At 32.5% G+C, this 19,331-nt stretch overlaps 1 protein-coding gene across 4 annotated transcripts in view; it reads right to left on the bottom strand.

Annotated features, from left to right (window-relative positions):
* LOC140448853 (Ig-like and fibronectin type-III domain-containing protein 2) overlaps positions 1–19,331 on the bottom strand; it is a 1,058,385-nt gene that overhangs the window by 26,911 nt on the left and 1,012,143 nt on the right. For all 4 annotated transcript variants that reach the window (XM_072541975.1, XM_072541985.1, XM_072541976.1 and 1 more), the window contains 6 exons: positions 18,696–18,834; positions 11,917–12,049; positions 6,525–6,717; positions 3,309–3,555; positions 2,545–3,151; positions 582–784 (listed from right to left, as the gene is read on the bottom strand). In XM_072541975.1, the coding sequence (XP_072398076.1) occupies positions 582–784; positions 2,545–3,151; positions 3,309–3,555; positions 6,525–6,717; positions 11,917–12,049; positions 18,696–18,834 (1,522 nt within the window). The remainder of the gene's footprint in view (positions 1–581; positions 785–2,544; positions 3,152–3,308; positions 3,556–6,524; positions 6,718–11,916; positions 12,050–18,695; positions 18,835–19,331) is intronic.

Genomic DNA, 19,331 nt, shown 5'->3' with positions numbered 1-19,331 from the left:
ATTACCATCGAATTTATGTTTGTCCCATCGCATTCCGATGTAAGTAAATAAGGAAGCAGACCAACTATTCCTTTAGCCAGGACTCCATTCACTTTAAAGAGGTTTCTTTTTATGATTTGAAAAATAAAATCAAATCTAATCAAAATGTTTGGTGCGTGGTAAAACATGTGGAGTGCATCACAAAATAAACTAAAAGAAATGAAACAATTAGTGAAACCGTGGCCTTAACCAACACCCAAGAGACCACACCAAGTGAGAATAACGGGATTGCGACTGAGACAGAGTAAATTAACCCATAAATACCTTTTCAGGTGAACGGCGTCACCAATGTGCAAAAATTTCCAAACAACCTTTTCCTCGAAACATTTATTAACTCTGTAAACTATACAAAGCTACAAGAAAAAAGTATAATATCTCAACGAATATAAAAGAAGCTGTCGGAGAAAGCATGAATGTTAAAACATAGTACGTTATTTAACAGTAATGTATTGTAAAGTTATTGTAACATTACTTGTATTATATTTTATGTCGCTAATAACCCCTGTAGTTGCAGTGAAAAAATAAATAAAAAAATATATTACCTCTAAGATTTTGAAATTTAATATGCGTTGTAGCTGTATCTGCAGTGAAATTCTCTTTACTATGTGGATCGTTTAACTTAAGCATTACTCTGTACAGTTCTACAGTGTGAGGGTTTTTGATTGGTGGATTCCAGTTGATATTTACCGAATGAGAATCGATGAAGTCTACGTGGATATTCTGCGGTGGCCCAGGTAGCTTATCTCTGAAAAATCAACAAAATAAGTAATATAGAAAAATAACAGAACAATAGGGTATCAAAGAAAACTGCAAGGAGAAGGATAAGGAAAGACGATAGGAAAGAGAATAGAGAATAGGAGATATGAAAATAACACAGAAATAGAAATAAGATTGAGAAAGAACTAATAAAATTAGAAAAGATATAATGAGAATGATAAATATAAGTTGATTGACAAGGAAAAGTTTCATGAGAAGAAGGAAAAGAAGGGGAAAAAGAATCATTAGATGCAGAAGAATCATAAGGCAAAGAGCAAAAATTAAAAAAAGGGACGAACTAAGCTGTAGATGGATATATTTCATTGCCGAGGAGCCGTGTGATTAGGTTAGCTAACATTAGGTTAGGTTAAATATCAGTGAGTGCTTAACCACCTAAGAGGTCTATTGTCAGGTCTTTTTTTGTTGTCTGATGATAGGAGGTACTCACTGACTTAGTACCTACCAACATACATTATGTTCTGGGCTATGCTGATAAACTGGTCATCTAAGCCCCTGGCAAATTTATAGATACAGATAAAGATAAAATAAAAACAGTCTTATGACTGTATTTACAGAATGGACTTAAAATGTAGGGCTTAATGTAAGCCCCAGAAGTCCAGAATCACAAAATAAATCAGAAGGATGAATTTAACGGAATTGGCTCCTCTTAGCCTAAATGATACAAATCTAAATCTGGTAAGTGAAGTTAATATTATACTTGAGATTTACATACAATTACATTAATTCTCTCTTACAGAGATAACCAAGAACCAAGAGAGCGGTGACTACGTTAATGGTAGCCAGACGCACGCATGAAAATATGTGGGAGTTAGTACCAGACATGTTATATTGGATTTATAATATGATGGTAACAAAAATAGATATACATCAGTGGTATGGTGGTCAAAGGTATAGCTTAAAAGTGCTATCACCAAACTAAGCAAGGTGCTAAGAATTACCTGCCTTGGAATCACAGGCGTACTGTGGAACACATCAGAAGCTACTGAGGTCCTACTGGTCCTCTCTTCTTTCCACATTGCTATAAGAGCAAAAATATGAGATGTTACAAACCGCGTGACAACCTGAGCAACGCAATAGTTAGATCAGGGCATAGAAACATTATAAATGGAGTCAAGTTTACCGAATAGATGATGATTTCTGACCATATGGTACACCGATTCAGGTCTAAGATATACCTGATATACATACGAGCTTTCTAAAAACTAACATGTGGGTTTTGAACTAAACTGAATAAATATATACATACATAGCGGCCATGGATGTTCTTAAAAGCCGTAAGGTCGATTTTAGGTTAGTGTAGGAATCCTGAGAAGATTTCGTCAGACTGGCGGAATAGTGTTATACTCGTATGGGTTTCAGATTACTGGGGAATATACAGCAATAAAAGAGCTGATGAAATTGCAAGAAGACCATCAGTTACAAAATACTTGCCACCAAATTTAAAACAGTTAACCATATTTTGCATTATTGAAAGCTATTAGATCGTAGGCGGCAAAAACTTTTTGGAGACTATAAGGTAAATCCAGAAACGTATGGACTCCATTTTTCAGACCTGTACAAGCTGATAGATTTCAAAATTCTGGAATGATAACACCAACTTATAACAGATATCTTAAAAGGAACAAAGAGCAGAATGCAAAGGCGAATGAATAGGTAAGGACAATTTAAGACAATATTTTAAATATTAGTAATAAAAGTAATTCGTAAATTTTGATTGATGAAACATACCGTCCTTCGTGGAAACAACTCATGATTTGTTTGGTGTGAGCCAAAACACAAGCTTTATTGTTCAGCACGGGCTCTCCTCTGCACCAGTCCAGACATCTCCTCGAAACTTTTTGGTGAGCACAACAACTTCTATGGTCTGAACCATCACTAGCGCATTTCATTAACTTGCCAAAATCTTGAACACATTCCAACTTGTCTATCACAGCATCTATGTCTAGATAAAACGAGCAGGCATCCATGCATGGTGAAGTGACGTTTTGTTCTAGGCAGCATTGAGTCAGATTGTTTACAGAAGCCAGGTTTCTAATTCTTACTGACACCGGCTGTGTAGAGCTGCCAAAAGCATTTTCCGCATGACAGTAGTAATCCCCGACGTCCATGTCAGTGATTTGCTTAATGGTAAGCTGCATTATATATTTATCGTCTTCGTCTTTAACGGGTTTTGCAGTAATATCGTATTTTCCCCCTTGAATAACTGGCGTTCGGTCTTCGTGGTTCCTCCAGAAAATCATCTTGGGCTCTGGTTGAGCTTCTACTTTACATTCTAGCGTAACGGAATCACCGATGGTGGTCATGGTTATACCACTTGCTTGAATATGTGGACCATCTAAAAATATTAAAAATGGTAAGTATAGTAAATCTCACATTTACAAATTTACTAAACGTATAAAAAATTTCGTTTAGCGTCATTTATTTATGATTTTATTAAAACTATGACGTACATCGATAATTGTTTTGCTATTATTGTATATTGTCTAACTTACGACTTATAATAATTTTTCTGGAAGCTTGCATTGGAGTGCCATAGCCATTATCAGCGTAACAAGAGATCTGGTCCATATCTTTAGTAACGTTATGTATGACTGTGACCATGTGCCGTGTTGTCTCTTGTCTAACAAGTCTTCCAGATATGTATAAAGATATCGTGGGCATTGGTGTGCCCATTGCGATGCAAAGAATTGTCATGCTGCTGCCTTCTATTACTAGATTTATGGGATGAACTGTAGGAGGCTGAAAATGTAAACCAACATGATATATATATATATATATATATATATATATATAATATATATATATATATATATATATAATATATGTATATATATATATATATATATATATATATATATATATATATATATATATATATATATATATATCTGAAAATATTAAGTATATAAAATTATTTTACGTACGTAGTGCACTTCTAGGAACTACTATTACTTGGCAAATTTGACTTATTTCTGAAATGCGCAAACAATACATGGCGACCGAGCTATGAGTGAGTAAGATAGCAAAAACGCATGTACACTCCGTGAAGCAGTTTTAGTTAATCAAATATTTTAAAAATAAAATTAGGAGAATTTTGTTACAGATTTTGTTAAGAGAATACTACATAAGATTTTTATCTACATCTTTTAATACAAAGTGAAATTTATTTTACCAATTCTTTATAACAGTTATTATACGTTAAGAGGATGAAAATCTAGAAACCACTTATGAAATAAAACTGTTTGTGTTCGTATCTTAGAAAACAATGTAAGAACACTGGAACTGGTCAACTTTTTAATTCTAATTTAGTCAAGTTGTTTTTAGTTAGTTGTTTTTAGTTAATATTTAGTTTAATTATTATTTGACGAGACATTTAAGTTTGTGCAAAGGCAAAATGGTACGTACTGTAGCCGACAAAGTAGCAGCTGTGTTAATAATTGGTGAATGTGGAAATAATTTCCATGCAGCTTATCTTTTTAATGAGAGGTAACCCGATCACCCTACATCGAGAGCTTATTTGAGAAAGCTTCTTCGGAAGTTTAAACAAATAGGTAGTGTTCAAGATGTCAAACGATCTGGTCGACCAACAATTAGTGACAACAAAAAAATTGACATACTTTCAGAAATGGTAGTGAAACCTACTTCTTCTACAGCTAAAGTTGCATCTATCTATGGAATCAGTTAAAATACAGTACACCGAGTGTTGGCTGAAAACAAATTTCATCCACACAAATTAAAAATTCTGCACCAACTTTCAGATGATGACCCCGACCGAAGACTAGATTTTTGTGAAAATATGTCTAATAAAATTAACCAACAACCCGATTACATAAAAAGAACTTGTTTAAGTGACGAAAGTACTTTTTCTCTCAATGGAAATGTGAGGTATTGGAGCGATATAAATCCTCACTGGCACAAATCCTCACGTCTACACGAAACACCTACTCAATTTGTTAGGCCTGTTTTTCTCAATACTAACTTAACCGGTGAAATGTATCTGGAGATGTTACAAAATGCAATTGAACCGTTAATACTTGAAATTCTGGAGGATAATCCAGATGAATTCAGCAATTTGGAAATACCGTTTCAAAATGGTACTCCTGCACACCATTATGGTGCAGTAAGACGTTACCTAGATGGGGAATATCGTGGTTGATTGATTGGACGACGGGTATGATAGAATGGCCAACTTTGTCACCGGATCTCACACCATTAGATTTTTTTCTGTGGGGATACTTGAAATCTAAAGTTTGCGCTACAGCACCCGACAATATTGACATTTTGAAACAAAGAATTGTTAAAGAATGTAGGGCAATTTTCCTCGAGACATTTGAACTAGTACGGCAAGAGTTTAGAAATAGGATGCGTTACTGTCACGAAGTAGATGGAGCACATTTTTAACACTTATTATAAGAACTGGTTGTTAAATATTTATTAACTAAATGAGAAGCTACAATTTTAGTATTTATTTAATTTATTCATTAAAATAACCTTAAAATTAAACAAAATTATAATGGCTGAATAGGTATTTTCAATACCTTTCAAACGAGTATCACTTGCCATGCGGTCTCATTTAACATTATCTGTCACAGTAGCACTGTAACGTCATCTGTCACTATTACGTCACCCGTTATGACTAGTTTAGAAGCATACGTCTGTTTTTGACCACCCTCCAAATTTCACTATTATAACAATAACCGTTCATAAGATACGAGGGGAGAACGGACTTTTGACAAGCACTGTATACATCAAATACAAATACATCAGTATAAAACTTGGACCAATATAAATATTTCTATTTTAGTCTGAGCTATAAAAATGAAACATTAAGACAATTATTAATATAGTTTACCTTTCGATTAGCATTCTTATTTTCCAAAAATTCTCGCATTTCTTCTCCTCAATTTGTTTTTTAACTCACAAACACTCCCAGATTTGTATTTTTTTGTTATAATTTCTTAAAGCGCAATTATTACAACAAAAATATCATACAAGCTTAAGGTACCGTCAAAATGTTGTTGACCCCCAACTCCACTAGCGCCGCCAAGCGGGAGCAACGGCATACATAACTGCCATTCGTTCTCATTCTATAAACCGGCAGGGGCGAGCTCTTAGATTAGTATTTGTGATTCTATGCGTCGGTGGAAATTTTTTTAAGTGATGATGATTACAAGTGTAATTATTAATTGTGATATTTGTAATTAAGTGAGCTTTTGAGTTAAATAAAGTACTTTAAACCACGTCTTGCTGAACTTAATATCTGAATCCATAGAACAACGTAACACTAATATGATTGATGAGTTACATCTCAAGAAAAAATAAAGACGTTTGGTTGAACACAGTTATATGAAAATGGTGTTTTCGAATGGCTAATATATTTGAAGATTAACGAAGAAGGAAAATTAGAATATCCATAACACGTTTAAAATTATAGGCATATTTTTCCCACTGTTCTTCTTTAATCGAACACTCGATATCTATTATGAATCATATATCTGGTAATAAAACCACAAATTCTTTTAAAATAGTCTTTAAAATGTAAATGTAAAAAAATGCTTTTTTAGACATGGTAAAAATGTTATCGACAAGTGAACCTTTTTATTAATTTAATTCCAGTATCGCTAAATATAGGAAAACCTTGAAAAGGAATTGAACAAAGCATTTTCTTTTTAAGTACCTACCTAAAAACTTCATTAAAAATTACTTACTTCGACAAAAGCCGGGTAAGCTGGATCAGTCCAAGCTATTAAAGTTTCCGAGGGCATACTAACCCCTTTTTCTGATACGGCTTGAATGTATACGATGTACTGAGTGTTAGGATTCAAACTGTTTAGCATGTAGGAATTTACCGATACGTTCTTCGAATGGAATTGTTCTTCAGCAGTGGATTTGTGGAACACTCTAAAATATGATAATTAGGATAAATATTTTAGAGAAGTATCATTTATGAATAAATTTTTTCAATCTTTAATAATATATGTATGCCAGAGAAAAGTAACACACAAAAATTTAGAAAATTATCTACTTTTTCTATTAACTTGACTTATCTGTGATGTGGAATATTTTGTCATCAATTTTACATCAGCTTCTGGAGCTAGAAACTAGAAATTTAAAAAATTGCTGAGGACTAAATGAGAATGATTTAATATTAAATTATACTTTATAATATTTACTGTTAATATATTCTCTGTTAATAACGCGTTATGTGATGTGTATCATATGTAACTTATTAGATGCAAGTTTCTCCCTTATGAGACATTTAAAAAATCTAGTAATTTTTTTTTAGTATAGCCTAAAAACAGGGTAATCAACTTTTGTGACAAAGTCCGTTATATCTGAAGACCTAAAATGCTAATCGATCTAAGTGCCATATTTACCAATTTCATTTTATTCCTCTAAAATAATCTGTCTTGACGCCAATGCACTGCCGAGAGATCTCAGTGCCTAACCCCCTCCAAACGGTTTAAATAAATTCCAACGGAATGCGCTGTGTGCAAGTCCCAGAGCAATATAAGTGTTAGTTGATCTATGTGTCAGATGTCAACCAACCATTTTGTTGATGTACATCAGTGCGTTTCTCTCTGGTTAGTAATTGTTTACATGTTTAAAATATGTTTATTTCTACAGATATTATTACTAGTAGAGCCTTTTGTGATGAAGCTAAAATTAGTAGGAACTTCAGGAAGAAACAGAAAACGGCCAGATCGAGTACAAAAATAATCCTATCATGGGATTATCTTTGTTACCCTAAACAAAAAGAAAGAAATCCTAGTAAAGCCACTGTCGTGCGAAGAGGTTATTATAATATTTATTTACAAAATTTTGTAATTTAGGTCATTCTGCTGTTTATCTACATGTGTCATTGTTGATGACAAGTCTATTTATCTTAACAGTTTCCTATTAGAATCTAATCAATAGGTTTTGGTTACCGGTATCACTATTCGATCCACATTTTAAACATTACCATACAAAACATATCCCCTAACTCATTTCTTTTTTTTTAGGTAATTTGCAAGTGTAAAAACAGATGCAATCATGTTTCATTTGAAATGAAGAGGAAACCGTTTAAGTCCTACCACCAACTTGGGTTGAATGACCAAGGTTCTTATTTGATGGGTTTGATAGACATTCTTTCTATTACCAGACGGCGACACGGTTCTTACGATGAACCAGAAAGCAGCCGAAGGCGTAGCACTCTAAGTCACAGGGTACCTGATGGGAAAGGGGAGTTCGTTAAAGTATGTAAAAAAACTTTGTTAAATATTTTTGGAGTTTCACCTCAAAAATCTCACTTATTAAGAAGAAGAAGAAAAGTGGTGACGTAATTTTTAAAGATAATCCTGGTGGCCCCACTACAGTTAAATTAAAGCAGCATGACAGAAAACAGATTAAAAACCACAGTAATTCTTTGTCCCGAGAAGAGATCACCAAAAACAGAGATGTCGCTGTAGCAAATAGCCACGACAAAGGAAGTAAAAATAACAATGCTTTTCTTGATAAGGCTGGATATTCATTTTTAATATTTAGCCAGAATTCAGCTAATTCTAATTTTGAAAACTTTATTTTAAAACCCCTATCACAAGATAGTTCACTCTTTTCATCCTGTTTTAATGTTTCAGGAATGCTATCCAACATAAAAATGGTTGTCGTTTTCAAAGAAACATTTCTTGATAAAAGTATTTATTTTGTCGTTTACAGAAAATCGATTAAATGATTTACCTTGTAAGCTTAAGTTTAGGTTATTTAAACGATTAAATATGCCTGTTAAGTACATATACAGTGTACACATTAAGTATACAAACATAGACGGGGTAAAAAACTTTATATACTTGGGATCCCTAGTCACGTCTGATAATAACGTTACGGAGGAAGTGAAGAGGCGAATATTTATTGCAAATAAATGTTACCATGGCTTAATTAGGCAACTAAGATCAGATAACATCGCAAGAAAAACAAAATGCTAAATATATAAAACCCTAATAAGACCGGTACTCACATACGGCTCAGAAACCTGGACACTCACTAAAAGAGAGGAAACGTTGTTAGCCACCTTCGAAAGAAAAATCTTGCGACACATATATAAGGGCACAAAAGAAAACGGAATATGGCGAAGAAGATACAACTCTGAACTATACAAAATATTCCAGGATCCGGATATTATAACATTCATTAAAATAGGACGACTACGTTGGATAGGACATGTAGAAAGAATAAAAGAAGGCGAAATACCAAACAAAATATTCAAACAGATGCCAGTAGGAAAAAGAACAAGAGGAAGACCGAAGCTGAGATACTTAGAACAAATAGAAAATGATATAACAGCCTTAAAAATAAAAAAACTGGAGAAAAAAAGCACGAAACAGATCAGAATGGAGAAGAATCCTGGAACAGGCCAAGACCCAAAAAGGGTTGTCGAGCCAGTAATGATGATGATGATGCCTGTTAAGTAAGCTAGTATTGTGAGCCACAATTCATCTAGTAATTATTCACGCAGTTCAGAATTGGTTTCCATTAAAAACACATGTACTTCAGAACGCTACTCGAATAACCTGTTCAACATTTTTCCTTTTGATAACCAACTTACCTCTGTGTGTAGCAATAACTGAATATGATCACTTCTCATTTCAGAGCAGTTTTGAAAATTGAGGCTCGACATTTTATGAAATTAACTATCTGAACGGTTTCATGGAGAACATGTTTAAATTCATCTGGCATTCGCTTTGCTACCAAAGCTTCTCTGTGGATACTAAAATGGGCAAAAGTACAATTTTCTGCAACCAGTTTTACTTTGGTAGTTACACCTTCGTATTTTCCTGTCATGGCTCGGGCACCATCTGAACAGAAACCAACGCATTGTTTCCAGTCTAGTCCATTTTACACAAAAAATCATTGATGTTTTTTGTAAGAACTCTGTTTGTCATCACCCTGTATAAGCTTCAACTCTGACATTTTCAGATGCTTTGTTGTCCCTTTTCAGCCACTTTTCCATTTTTTATATGCAAAAATTAGTACGAGTCAGTAACAGAAAATTACAACGACTAACGGCCACGTGATTCCAGTGTTACCAATAATGAATAAGACATTACGCGCTTGTGGTTTCAAACTCACAGCGTTGCCAAGCACAACGTAAAAGATAACATTTGTTAGTAAATTGTATTAAAATTCTTCGTTTTTTCTAGTTTATAGAGAACCACCTTTAAGTGCTTTGCGTACCACCAATGGTACGCGTACCTCAGATTGAGTACGGCTGCTCTATAATACAAAATAACTTATTCTTGTAACAAGAAAATAAAACCAATTTTAAATTTAAAATAAAATTGAAAGGGTATAAACGTCACAAATTATTGTCTTGTTTTTCTTTAAATAATTATTTTATTATAATTTCTCTTGATTTTATTAATTGGTTAACTTTTCGTTTTGTTTTATTATTTTTATTCTAAACTTAGTTGGCTCTGATGTACTCTTGGTGTAACCTCCTTATTCAAACCCTTATCACAGAATAATAAACAATCAGAATGCTCACTCTGCTTGAAAAAATAAGTACGCGCATCTCATTCGCGCAGATGGAATCAGCCATGTTTTAAACGGAACCAGTGCTGTTCAGTGATATTTTATCTGGTGTGCATAGAAAAATTAACCCGGTTTAATTTATTTACGGCAACTATAGACATAATATGCACTATTTTAATCGTACTTTTAGTTGAAGAATAGATTAAAATATTTCAAATGTACTAAATTATTAATCTCTAAAAATTTAAATTACAGTTCTGTCGTAGCTTGTCACAAATCTCTCAATTCGAGTCTATGTTTCCGTTTAAAATATGGCGATCACGTGCTGACAAACTTCAAATGCGGCATCTGAGAGTGGGCATTCTGATTGTTATATATTTTGTGCCCTTATTTAGCTTAACAATAGAAATATATAAATGTCTATGAGCTTAACTAGCGATAAAATATTTGTCAGTTGGCAACTCTTGACTTTCCTCTGTCAGTTTCATTTCAAAATAATAGAAAGGGAACCTTTTTATGTATTTTTTCGTCTATTTTAAATGAAGATTTTTGTTCCGAAATTAATTTATTTTGTTTAAATTTCCATTGGGATAAGTTGATAATTTCTTTATATTTAATGTCAACAATATTCATTGTCTTCTTATAATACTCTTTTTTGAAATAACCTTACCTCTTTAAACCACGTTTCTTTTCATTTTTTATGCAAGTATAACATAAGTGTATTATTTTATTTCAATCATTTTAACTAATTTGTTTAATCATAATTATATTCATTTGATTTTTTTTTGCCGCTGTTAATGATTTTTTTCTATATATTCGTTAATCTTCTATAACTTCATGGCAAGGTAATGTTTTTAATTTATGCTGTCGCTAACATAGGGTCACTTGTTAAATTTTTTTTTTGGCTTAAATTGAAATTTTTCTTGTCTCCCTTTTTGGTGAGACTTCCAGAAGGACGTAGTGCACCATACAATGAACAAACTGCAGCAACATGGCTGCTACTATGAAGAACTCAACATTTACCTGAAACTACTTGAGCTTACGTCCACATAATCAACTTTCATCGAAATATTTAACCACATCCAACAACCAGACTAAAACTACATTCAATTGCAACTTAAGCAACACCCAGAAGTGACTAAAATTATATAAACAATTGCCATAAGTAAAGTGCCATCAACTTAGGGCAAGATTTTCTTTTAAATTTCTTTATGTATAATAAATATGATTAGCTAATATAACCTTTTATTTTTCTCTGCCGTAACTGCACTCTTATATATTGGTTGTTAGATTGTTACAAATCACATAATGTTTTATTAAAAATAGCTTTATTAAAAATTTCTAATGCGGTACAGTGTTATAGAAGACCGTGTATATTTGTAACTAATTTTAAAATGTAAAGTTTACTACTAGCACCTATTTTTGAAATTAATTTTTTTTTGATTGCTTTAATAGCAGATATAACGCACTTTGTCATAAAGAATAATCACCCTATATATACGAAGAGCAGTGCTTATACCTTCAATTAGACTAATAACAGAAAGATAATAATAAATTATTCGTAACTTTAACTAAAATGTAATATTTTACCTGTAAGTAATAAGTTCTGAGGGATGGCTGAATTCCGGAGGCTGCCAGGAAATCATGACCCACGTAGCACTATGACTTGCGACTGCTAATGAATGTGGGGGAGATGTAACACCATTAACCCATTTAGAAACATCTGAAATGTAATATTATACATCGTTATAGAATGCACAGAGTCTTAGAAAATTTGAAAATGTCGTGTTTTTGCATTATTTAAATCAGCATAGATAACTAGTAACTGCTTTGTTGCGTTTAAGCTAATGTACATTACCCCAGCCGTCAGAGATGAAGATGAAGCCTCTGAATTACTAAAAATCATACAAACAAGCTAAATTTTGCTAATTATGTCAATTTTGGGAGCCCAAAAATATGCAAAAATGTATACCACTTCTACCCCCGTCTTTTCTCTAAAACGCTTCCTTTTACGAAAAAAATCGATTTACCAAGAAACTTTTCGCCATGGAAAAAATGGTTAAAATAAAAAATGTAGCTGAGATCATTTTAAATAAAAATTTCTATTACTAGAATGAACCGTTCTCTCAGAAACATCGTTTGAAGCGACCAGCGATTTTGAATGTCAGCTACGGACACGAAATCATTTTTAATTAAAATTTGTATCAACTCGACGGTAAAAAATCGATATCTTTTGATCAAAATATTCTATTGACAAAAATTAAAATGTATTTTAAAGGTAAAAAGGGCAACTTTTGAATGCAATTTTTGTATTCTACTGCAAATGAAGTCAGTTTTTATAAATCTATTTATTAAACAAACGTAGCGCGATGATTTTTGCCATTTTTTAAGATTCTCATGAGAAATAAAAAATGTATCACTTCTGTTGACCGATCACTATGTAATTTTCATTAATAGAGCCTAATCTTTAAAACCTATCGAATGCAATTTTGAGTTTTGGCAATAAATGTGAGGCATTTGAATAACGCCTAAAAACGCTGAATTTAAACTTACAAAACATACGTACGTCATGGGAAATGCTTCCACGATGACGCTATTGGGTGTAATTTGTAGCTTAAGTTATGTTATTTCGAAAAACATACTTAAAGAGTATAAAGCGGTTTGAACATTTGGCTCTAACAATGAAAATTCCATAGCGACCGGTCAATTTAAGTGATAAATTTTATTGATCTCATGAGAATCGTAAAAAATGGCAAAAATTCGCGCAACGTTTATTTATTTAACAGATTTATAGAAACTGACTTAATTTGCGGTAAAATACAAAATTGCATACAAAAGTTGCACTTTTACCTTAAAAATGGATTTTGATTTTTGTCGATAGGACATTATGATTAAAAGATATTGACTTTTTACCGTCGAGTTGATATAAATTTTAGTTAAAATTGATTTCGCGCGCTTAACTGACACTTAAAATCGCTGGTGGGTTTACATGTTGTTTCTTGAAGAACGGTTCATTCTACACAAAAGTGCTTCTTCTTCTTGATGTGCCTATCCGTTACGAATGTTGGCGATCATCATCACAATCTTTATCTTATCTGCAGCAGCGCGGAAAAGGTGCACAGATGTTGTATTGAACCAGATTCTGAGGTTCTTTAACCAAGATGTTCTTCTTCTTCCTGGACTTCGTTTTTCAAATATTTTTCCTTGCAGGATGGCTTGAAGGAGAGCGTATCTGGATTCATTTCGCATAATATCTCCGAAGAACTGTAACTTTATTTGATGGTGGTCAGTACCTCTCGATTCTTATTCTTTCTTCTGAGGACCTCCTCATTTGTGACTCGGTCAGTCCACGGGATCTTAAGCATTCTCCGATATAGCCACATCTCAAATGCTTACAGTTTTCTGCACATATCTTCGTTCAAGGTCGTCGATTCAACACCATAAAAAAAGGCAGAGAAGACGTAGCATCGCAGCATTCTCACTTTTGTATCAAGAGAGAGGTTGTGACTCTTGAAGAAGGCCCCCATCCGATTGAAGGTGGATCTAGCTTTTCCCATGCGTGCTCCAATCTCCTTGTTGTTGGTCTATTCTTCAATAATTATGGTGCCGAGGTAATTGTAGTTCGTCACTCTTTCTACAGGGGATTGGTTGACGTAGACTTGACCTTCTGATATCCTTTTCTTGCTAATTATCATACGCTTTGTCTTCTTAACCTTTATACTGAGTCCATATTGTTGACTGTTATACGTGATTTTGTTCATAAGAACACAAAACTGCTAATAAACATTTTTGTTCAAAATTATTTTTATTTCAAACATTTTTTCTACGTCGCGCAGATTCTTCGTAAATCAATTTTTTTTGTTTCCCCCCTTGAGAGTGGGTTTTAGGGGGAAGCCAGTGGGTAGGAGTGATAAAGATTTTCAGCTTTTTTCAGAAAATTCATCTTGTTTTTAGAGATGAAATCTCTGACGTCTGGACTACATTAGTATATTGGTAACTCAATACTGATATTGAAAACAGTACAGAAACAGAAAAAAAAAACAAGAAAAAACATATTTGCTTACAAACTGTGATAATTAGATATTGTGTACTATATTAACATCTTACGTTAAATGCGTCCTCCGAATGTTTAAGGTGATCGACATATAATTAACTGGACTCTGCTTTCATAGGTACAAATATTGTCTTGATATTTTTAGTTTTATTTTTATAAAGGTAGACATCGAAATTTCAAAAGAACCAACATTAGAGGAATTGCAGGAGGTAATAAAGAGAAGCAAAAATGGAAAAGCCCATGGTAAAAATAAAATTAATATGGAACTAATAAAACACGGAGAAAGGGAGTTAAGAAGAAAAAATTGAAAAATATATGGAAAGAAGAGAAAAAACTATGGGACTGGGAGTTAGCGCAGATCATAACAATACATAAAAATGGATACCAACAAATTTGTGAAAATTATAGAGGAATAACGTTACTAAATACAACATATAAAATATTGACATCAATAGTAAAAAGGAGATCACAAAGAAGACAGTGGGACAGTACCAATGTGGATTCACATAAGGAATATTTACAATAGATGCAATACACACAATAAAACAAATAATGAAAACAGCAAACGAATATAAATTAGAATTGGAAATGTTATTCATAGACTTCAAACAGGCATTTGATTCAATTAAAACGAAAGGATTAATGATAGCACTTAAAAAATTAAAAATTCCACATAAACTCAGAAAACTAATAGAAATGATAATGAGAACTACAAAAATTAACATAAAGACACAAAGAGGAGAGACAGATGAAATCAGTATAAATAAAGGGATGAAACAAGCTGATGCCTTATCAACAACGATATTTAATCTAGCCTTAGAATATGTACTACGAAATATAAATAAAGGAAATCTAAGAACAAGAGATGGTCAAATAATCGCATATGCAGACGATATTACTATTATTGCAAAGAAAAGGTTGATAATAAAAGAATTGCTAGAAGAAATAAAAGAGAAAGGGAAGGTAATGTGACTATAATTAAATCAAAAAAAGAGAAAAATAATAAGAATAGGGAAACAGCCAATGAAAGAAAAAATCAAAATAGGAAGTTCTGAGTATGAAGAAGTAGAATACTTCAAATACCTCAGTGTTACAATAAGCAAAACCGGAGAGAGGAAGTCCAAAATAAAAGAAAAAAAATTAGCAGCGAATAAAGCTTATTTTGCAAACAAAAGATTAATTAAAAGCAAACGCTGACTAAGAAAACTAAGGTGAACATTTATAATACCATAATTAGGCCAATATTATTATATGCAGGAGAAACAATGACAATGGTCAAAAAAGATGAAGCAGACTTAAGAATACCGGAGAGAAAGATTATGAGAACCATACTGGGACGAAATAGAACAGAGCAAAATGAATATAGAAGCAGAACAAATGCAGAGATTAAGGAAGAATTTAATGAAGACATCGTGACTAAAATAAAGCAATGCAGAGTTAGATGGTTAGGTCACATTTGACGAGCAGGAGATAAAGCAGTGACATACGCAATGATATAATGGAATCCAGGAGGAAGAAAGATAAGGGGAAGATCAAGATCAAAGTGGCTACAATAAGTTGAAGACGAGCTCCAAAGGGCAGGAGTCAGAGAATGGAGAGAAAAAACTAGAGTCAGGAAAAAATATATATTTATATAAAATCAACTTTATAAATACCAGATTTATCATCTACGTGAAAAACACTTCTAAACGATATTTAATATTTTACATCAGGGAAGGAAAATTCTTATCTAGTCGAATGAGCTACTAATTTCAATGGATCAATTTTTACAAAACTCAAAAAGGTATGAGAAACTATTAAATACATTTACACGGAAAATCCTGAGACATATATAAAGAGGAGTGAAAGAAAATGTCTATTTATAAATAGTGGACTTTTGCGCTAAATAGAATATGTGTTACAGATGCAAGAAAAAGAAAAATATTTACAAAAGCGCTACAGGCCCCTGGTTTCCAAAAACTTTATTATTTTGCTTAATTTTTTCCGGTTCCTTGCTTTTTTTCTCCAATCTCGCGCGCCTATTTCTAACACGAGAGTAAAGTAAAGCCTCGCTTAACTGCTTCTAACCGTTTCTACTTTGAACGTCCCTTTTTATTTTCCCCATTTCTCTATCCTTCAGTATTGTTTTAACATTTCGGTTCTCTGGCATTCGTATAGTGTGACCAAGCCATCTAGTTCCTTGGGCTCGTATTTTTGCCGTATTTCTAGGTTTTCCATACATTTCTCCTAAAATTTTTCTGAGTACCTTTTTTTCCCAGATCTCTATTTTCTTTTTTTCCTTCTGTTTCATAATCCACGTTTCGCTGGCATAAATCACCATGAGACTGATGACTGTCTCATACACTCCCAGTTTAGCTGTTTTTGACACATTATTTGCTTTCTGTAGTGTATTTAGTGACCCTACCGCTCTGTTTCCTTTATTAATTTTTGTCTTTCTTTTTTCCTTCTTTTCCCGTGTTCATTACGGTAACTCCTAAGTAGTCAAATTCTCTTACTTTTTCAAAACTATAGACAGCCTCTGCTCCTTTCATTTAGATATATTTGCTATTATTTGTTATGTCTCCTCTTACTTTCTTATATTGTGTTCTTGTTTGGTTTATTTTTAGTCTTAGTATCTTTTTGCTTTTTCTTCAAATTTCTGAAAAACTTTTTCTAGATAGCTTTTCTTTCTTGCTAGTATTACCACATCATCCGCGTATGCTACGCACTGTTCTGTGTTATTTAAAATAGTCCTGTTTATGCTCATATTTATTCTTCTGAAATTTATCTTGAATTTAATCGATAAATAAATTCGTTAATAGCAAATCCCCTTTGTTTTCAATCCGTCTATTTACTGTGAGTTGGTTTAAAAAACTTTCTTTCATTGTTTTCCTATTTCTTGTGTTCCTAAGCATCATTCTTACTGCCCTTATAACATTTTCTGGTATTTTTAATGGTCTCATGGCCTCCAATAGCATCCTTCGATTTGTATGCCTATTTAAAATCGATCAATAACATAGATATGCAATCTCAAGTTTTAATCATAGCTATTATTTTGAATTAATTTTAATATACCTTTTTAATCAGTAGTTGTTTTTCCTGGTCTAAATCCTCCATGGTATTCTCCGATGACATCGTTTTCATCTTTCATTAATTAATTTTTTCGTAATAATTTTTGCAAGTATTTTATAGACTAAGATACTTATTTCTGCAAATCTTTTTAACTTCTCTTTTTCTATCCACATAGTTTTTGATCATATTTTGGATATTTCCTCTGACTCTTTGTATTTTTGCCATGTTTCTTCTTGCCAAAGCATTCCTACATTCTTCATCGAACCAGTCTGCTTATACGCACTCTTCTTATACACTTTTTCCCTGTTTCCGAGATTACTACCTATATGGTTAGCCACTTTTCTTGTATTTCCTGCTTGACTGGAATCTATTGCCTTTTATTTATTTCTTCCTCTAGTCTGTTTACTAACTCTAGTAATGTTTACTACCTGTTTATTTTAAGGCGCTCTAATTGGTAATTTACTCTGTCTCTAACAGGTTTTGGAATTATTGTTAATTCGTTTTAACTTTGTTATTACTAATATATGGTCACTGGAGAAAGAAATATCGAACAAAATAATAAGGCAGATGCCAGTAAAAATAAAGACAAAAGCAGACACAAACTTAGGTATACGGAACAAGTGGAATAATATCTAAAAACTCTAAAGGACAATTGGAAAAATAAAGCAAGGAATAGATCAGAATGGCGAAAAAAAAATAGAGCAAGCCAAGACCCATAAAGAAATGTCGAGCTAATTAAGATGATAAAACTTTTGGCAAAGGTTAATATTGGCGCCCGTTTACTAAATACATTTTAGAAACAAATGCTCAATATTAGTAGCCGTTAGTTGTTCAGGTGTGATTTACGTTTTTATGTAAAATTTTAGTTATGGATCCTCGTTTACATTTTTGCATAACTTATTTGTATTTGAAAGATATTAAGGAGTTTTTCTTTCGCTAATGCAGAAACATCGAATCTGACAATAGCCTTATTCAGATTTGTGATATACCTACCCACAATTTTTTGTTACAAAAAAGCTATTTACATAGTTTATCGTTTTTTTAAAAACTGATCTCGACAAAATTAGGGAATTAAAACATAAAAATTTTATTATTGTCAATGAACAATTCTTAATTTTAAATTGTGGACTAATATTTTTATCAGAATTGTTAAAAAAGAGGAAATAGAAGAATTATTAATAGACAAAATAAACAAAGAGACAGGTTTATTATTTAATAACAATAAATAGCCGGTTTGCTAAAATTAAATATTAAATTTACGTACCTTCTTTAACTAGTTTAATTACGATGATCGAGGAAGGCAGTGACGTGCCTTCTTCGTTTCTGGATACCACAAAAATATGGTACATTTGTTTTTCTTCCAATCCTGTTAAAGTAGCTGTCGTAAGAGTAGTGTTTATATGCTGAAACAAAAAATAACAATAAAAAATTTGTTTATTTAAGAAAAACAAAAACAGTAAAAAATTACGTAAAACAAACCAAATTATTATAAACCACAAAAGAACAAGAATCAAGGAAGAAGATCTGACACACAAAACTAAGTGGTTGTCTATACAGGGTGAGTCACCACTAACGGGACGGAAGATTACAGCGAAACGGTAAAAGATATTGAAAAAATTTTAAATGTATATTATGTAGGTTAATAAAGGCTACATTTTAAAATTATTTTGAAATATACAGGGTATCCCAATAAAGTGCGGGGTATCAAAGTTATATTTTTTCTTATGGAACACCCTGTATTTTATTAGATTTTCTAATTGTCTACAAAAAATAAGGTATAGTTTCATAAAACTTCCCTATACCTATGTACTGAGTATTCTGAGTTATGTCGAATTTTCTTAAAATGTAAAACTTTAAACGAGGACTCATTCTTAATTTATTTAAGCAATTCTAATAAAAT

This window comes from Diabrotica undecimpunctata, chromosome 1 (assembly GCF_040954645.1).
Source record: "Diabrotica undecimpunctata isolate CICGRU chromosome 1, icDiaUnde3, whole genome shotgun sequence".
Lineage (NCBI taxonomy): Eukaryota > Metazoa > Arthropoda > Insecta > Coleoptera > Chrysomelidae > Diabrotica > Diabrotica undecimpunctata.
The sequence above is the reverse complement of the archived record's forward strand: the minus strand, read 5'-3'. Positions and strand labels throughout refer to the sequence as shown.